Genomic DNA, 5795 nt, shown 5'->3' on the forward strand with positions numbered 1-5795 from the left:
TCCTCCCTGGTGATGGCCCCTCCCTTCCATTGGGTGTACGCCTCCTTTTTAGCTTTGAGACATTCCTGGATGCTTTTGGTGAGCCATGGGGGCTTTTGAGCACTCTTGCCCCCTGTGATCTGTGTTGGGATTGTCACCATTTGGGCTTGGAGGATCGTCTCCTTAAGGAACGACCACTCTTCCTGGACTCGCAACTCCCCTTCCCTCCGGGACCTCAGTGCCTCCCCGACTAGTCTCCTTACCTCATTGAAATCCGCCTTCCTGAAGTCTAGGCCTGCTGCCTTGCTGCAGGCCTTTGACACCCTGCGCTGGATGGTGAATTCCAGTAGGCGATGATCGCTATCGCCCAGGTGGTCAAGACCCCACAGTCCATTATGATTACATTAACTACTCAAGATTGAAGCAGGAGTGAAACTGATAATTAGATCTTATGCTGACCTACCTCACTTCTGGGGTATCCACATAATTCCTTAGTGAGAACAGTGCTATCAAGAATAAACTCAAAAGCCAACTTGAGTATAGCCCACAGCTCTGTAAAAATATTAGCAGTCAACTTTTTACCATGTAAACTTTGGCTACGTTTTGGGGGAGTAGGTTCCATTTTTGACTGTAGTCTGAAAAACTGTCAGTAGAGTTGTGAACCTATAAAAGACCTTTAACAAGGTCTGATTTCATATCACGTGGATTTCACTCCATAGGTACAATAGCAGAAAAATGAAGTGCCATCTTTATCATTGAATTTCCTGACTTTGTATATTGTTTGTGTTGCTTATAAAGGAAATTGGAGAAAAAACACTGATAGGAATAATCATATAATGGAGTTATTCATTTTCCTACCCACTAACTTGTGTTGAACTTGTTCAGCAGTTCTCTAACGCAGTGCACTAAGAAAGGAAATTTTCTGATGGTCAGAAGGTCCCATCTCCTATTTCTGAATTATAATCTTTCCTTTGACACTAAATTCCTGTCATCTTCTGTGGCTGACTTCATTTGTCTCCATTTTCTGTCTGTTCAGTAGAGATTCGGTGTCTGCATCTTAGGGCTGTTCTGAAGATTGATTCTGGGTTTTTTCTTTTACTTTAAAAACTGCATATGAAACTTGGCAAGCAATATTATTTTGACTAAATTTGATTCAGCTCTTTCACTAGGGGGTGCTGTCTAACATAATTTTGCAACGTAATATGTGAAAGCAAATGTTAAATAACTTTAAAACTGAGAGAGAACTTTTTTTTAAAGGTCAGTAGGTGTAAAATGCAAAGAGATTTGGAGTTCTTGATCTCCCAAGTATTTTACTTTGCATTGAGCAGTCTGTACAAGCATCAGAAAATATATCCACAGCTATACTACTGATTCCAGCGCCCAGGTTCTCCTAGCTACTCTGCAATCTAGGCAGTCTTCACAGCATTCTGTTTTCGTTCTGTTTTTTAATTTCTGAGCTCAGAATCAAACTTGTTGCAAGGTAATTTTGTCCTTTCTTGCAATTACCTACTTCCTCTGGGCCTGGTTGTCCTGAACTGCTTTTTTCAAACTACATGCAGATTTTTTTGCATAGCTTTCAAATTTCTGCTCTGGAGAGGGAAGGGGGTTGGGGGAGAGCGGGTTTCTACAGGGAGAATAATTAACGCATCTTGTTTTTTAAAACGTTAACAGATCAGACCAAAAATAACTTCTACACATGCTATCAGTAATTTTGAGTGGGTTTTGCTGTGCTGCCTGTGAATTATTAGTTTAGTTGCTGGTTTCAGAACACCTGCTCTGTAATGTGGTACTTTCTGTTATCCCAGTTCTTCCCTCTTATCTTCCACTGTATTTACTTTGTGCCAGAGCAGGCAAAATGTAATTTCTCTAACATTGTTGGTTAGTATTCCTTCTTAACCACGCTGTCTAGTAGTGAGCTTTCTAGCTTTGTTTTTCTCCCCATCCCTCAAATCACCCTCATATTTTATTCCCTGAGGTTTGAGGTTCTGCACTGCTCAGTGCACAGCCAAACTCCCTTAGTCAGACTCTCACTCAAACTGAAGTTCCTCAGTAAAAGAAAAAGATACTTTGTTAGGCAGTGTAACAAAACCACCATGACATGGCCTTAGCTCTTCAGTGAGGCAAGGTATAAAAAGTGATGGAAAGTGATGCCTTGCAATAAGTAAAACATATAGATTAATTTTACTTTTAAACGCTCACTTTTGTAAACTGGATTTGCCTTGAGGGATGAATGCGTCATTTCCCATGTGATCGTCTGTGTCCCAAGGAAGCAGTACAGATCAGCCAAATCCAGTGCTGTGTGCAGTTTGTATCCCTGTTCTCCCCCACTCCTCCCAATACCAGTTAGTGCCAAGTATAAGTTGCAGCACTCTGGCCCTCCACAGGGAGCGTGCACCAATTGGTCACTACACAGCAGTGCTGCATTACACGAATAATGAGAGCTTTTCATCTAGCAAAGCAAAGTCAGAGTCATTGGTTCATCTTCTAAGCATAACACTGTTGTTTCTCTTTTTTTAAATTTAACCTGGTTGTATGCAGTGGTTAACTGGTAATTTTTACCAAGAGAAAAGGGCATGGTGCAGTACTTTGGTACAGAGTGAACATTTGTTTACTACATGCTTATTCTGAGAAATTTATATTTAAAAGTTAATTTTGGCCAGCTATGCTTACCTCAAACTCACCGTGTACTTCAAAGGCTTCAGAGTGCAACGTCATGTTCTTCCTCCTGCAGTTTTAATACATTTGGCTGCTGCTCTGACCCTCAGGTAGTTTTGCAGTGCGTAAGCACCCCTCTGGGAACTGGTCTGTTGTCTGTGGGGGACAGGGCCCAGTTCTGTAGCTTCTCCTTGCCTGGAGTACTTGCAGGATTGGGATTTAACTTCCAGATGTCCTTGTTCTCTCTCTCTACTTTGAACCTAGATGGTGAACTTGTCCCTTCTTTGTCCAGAAAAGTGACACCTATAAATAAGGACCTACCAAATTCACGGCGGGATTGGGGTGTGTGGCAGCTCCTTTAATCTTGCAGGTTCCCCTGTGCGCCCTGCACCCCCTGTTGATTGGTGGAGGGGCCCGCTGCCCACTCCTGATGGGGGCGGGGGAGGGTGTGCAAAAACTGCACTTCTAAATATGGCACCATTTTTTGCCGCTCGCTGATGATTGACTGAGGGACCCTGGCAGCCACGCTGTTTGTTGCTGACCAGACAGGAGACAAAAACAGCACCACATTTAAAACCACAGTTTTTGCCTCCCCACTGATGAGGAGCGAGCAGAGGGGTGCATGGTGACTCCTTTTATTTTGCAGGTCGGCCCCTGCTCACTCCTGATCAACGGGGAGGCAAAAGCTGTGGTTTTAAATATGGCGCTGTTTTTGCTTCCTTGCCGGTCAGCAACATGCAGCGTGGCAGCAAAAATAGTGCTATATTGAAAACTGCAATTTTTGCCTCCCTGCTGATCTGGAGTGAGCGGTGAGCAGCAGGGCACCTCCACCAATAAATGGGGGGGGTGGGACACAGGGGAATCTCCAAGATTAAAGGAGCTGTTGTGCACCCCACTCCTGCTGTGAATTTGGTAGTCCCTACCCATAAATGACATCAGAGCAAGAGCCAGTCAGCATTGTGGTGCTCTGCCATAATTCTAGATAGCTCTGTTCTTAGGCATAGTTGCTTATCAGTGGTATCAAAACCAAAATAAGGCTGTTGAGAGAACCAAGTGGATGAGACCCCAGAGATTAGCTGCATTAATTTGCATTCATTCTTTGTTTTTAGTTTCAAGGGTCAGCTATTGTAGCTGTTCTTAGAACTTCAGGATTTAATGCATGATGAAACAGAAGCAGAAACAAGTAGCCTTTTCATTTCAGCAAATTCATGTGGTGTCAATTTCTTTTTTTCTTTCACTGCAGAGAACCTGGAATATAATACAGAGCCTCATGAAATCCCTCACCCTGATATTGGCCGTTATTTTTCAGAGTTTACAGGCACACACTACCTAGCAAACACTGAGCTGGAGATGAGGTATCCTGAGGATTTGGAGCTCACATGTGCAGCAGTCCAAAAAAACTATAGCTCAAGCAAGGAATGAGTGTTAACTTGAACACAAGGACAGAAAATGGGTTATCACAGCTGCTGTATCCTCTTTGTGGATGGGAGTATGGAAGCCAATTTTCATGCTGACCCTCTGGCTTGGTACACCAAGAATTGCATTGCACTTTGTAACATGTGATATAGCATATATCCAATAACTACTCAATTACATCTGCCTACACTAGTCCAATTAATTTGGGATATATTGGTTGTCAAGGGCAAGGCATTAATAGTCCTGAAGTGACAGTCACTATATAGAGTGTGTTGTCTCTTTTAGGTCATGCTTTTACCACTAGTGTGGTAATGTATTTTCCATATTTAGGATGTAAGCATATTACATCTCTAGTCTGAAATAACCCCATTTTATGGATAGGAAGGTTGGTCACAATTGCAATTTTTGTATAGATACTTTGTATATAATAGTTTTAATGTCTCTGAAGTTCCATGATTGTTACCTGTATAGTAATTGTTTCCTGGGTATTCATGGTAGTTAGCATTCCAATTAACAGCCTTCACAGTGGCACTGGAACTTACAAAAAAAAATTGCAAGGTTCAATATGGTTGTAGGTTCAACTGTAATTCCAAACGACCAGCTAAAATTAATGCTTTTAGGTGTCACAGATGCAGAACAGAATCATTTTGAAGGTGACTTCCTAGCTATTTTCTATTTCTCCTAGCTACGTCCCCAGTAAACTTGTTGGGCCCATGTTCTAACCTATATTTTTCTTCCTATTATTAATTGGTTCCCTTCATGATGTTGAATAAGTGACCTGGTCATATAGGTTCTCCATGTCTTCGTGATGTTAAAACTTTTTTTTAACTTTTAGTTTGCTAATGGAACAGTCATTCACAGGTGACATACTGATGAAGGCTCTCAACAGTGATCTCTAGTTATGTTAAGTGATCAGGTCCGATTGTGCCATGAAAGCCAGCAGGTACCCAAATCTGGGAAACAATGCTGGTGTTTCCTGTATCTTGATGTCTTATTTCTTTCTGTCAACAAGAACAATGCCCTTGGAAGGGGAAAAGGAGACATTTGTCCAGATTCTGTTGCCTGCAGGAATTCAAGAAGCCTGAGTTGTAAGGAGACTGCATGGACAGAGCCTGCAAAGCCTAGAAGGGCGCATCTACATGAGACCCTGACTGTAGTAGCTGAATAGTACTGTGCAGTAGCACGTCACAACACCAACTAATATGCTAATGTGCTGCTGCACAGTAGCATCTCATGTAGATGCATGCAAAACGTAAAAAAACAGTATATGATTGTTTTTCTTTTAAGTTTCTGTAGGAGTTACATGTGAAGTTGCTGAAGTATTTATAAAGGTAAGAAAAATACATACAGTAATTTAGTTTCTAAATTGATAACGCTGAACACACTGCAGTCGTTGTGTCTAATTACTCTGTGGTTATAGAGGTGAGACCTAGTTATCCTACCCTGTATTGTAAAATGACACTATTACTGTACAATTTTAAATGTCTCTGTACGTTAATCTGTGCACACTTCTTTTCAAGGTTATCATTGATCTGCATGCAGTATTTTTCTGAATGTTTAACAAGTGCCCTGTGCTCTTATACAGTGAAGTTCTGGTGATCTTCTGGGTTCTCAAAACTTGAGGATACAACAAAGGGAAGAACTGTGTGGTTAGTGCTGATGACAGGAACGATGACTGAAACAGCACTATGGGAAATAATTTCTAATAAGCCCAGTCTGAATGAAGGGGAGGGTGGGGGGCAGGA

At 41.8% G+C, this 5795-nt stretch overlaps 1 protein-coding gene across 3 annotated transcripts in view; it reads left to right on the forward strand.

Moving 5' to 3' along the window:
- The window catches only part of FBXO21 (F-box protein 21), a 39273-nt gene extending 34682 nt beyond the window's left edge, over positions 1–4591 (forward strand). For 2 of the 3 annotated variants that reach the window (XM_019506675.1, XM_019506673.1), the window contains one exon: positions 3878–4591. In XM_019506675.1, the coding sequence (XP_019362220.1) occupies positions 3878–4056 (179 nt within the window). In that variant the 3' untranslated portion in view covers positions 4057–4591. The remainder of the gene's footprint in view (positions 1–3877) is intronic. The other variant, XM_019506674.1, reaches the window with a different exon arrangement.
- The last annotated feature ends 1204 nt before the right edge of the window (positions 4592–5795 follow it).

The sequence above is a fragment of the Gavialis gangeticus genome, unplaced genomic scaffold (genome assembly GCF_001723915.1).
Source record: "Gavialis gangeticus isolate Ggan-Ray unplaced genomic scaffold, GavGan_comp1, whole genome shotgun sequence".
Taxonomy (NCBI): Eukaryota; Metazoa; Chordata; order Crocodylia; family Gavialidae; genus Gavialis; species Gavialis gangeticus.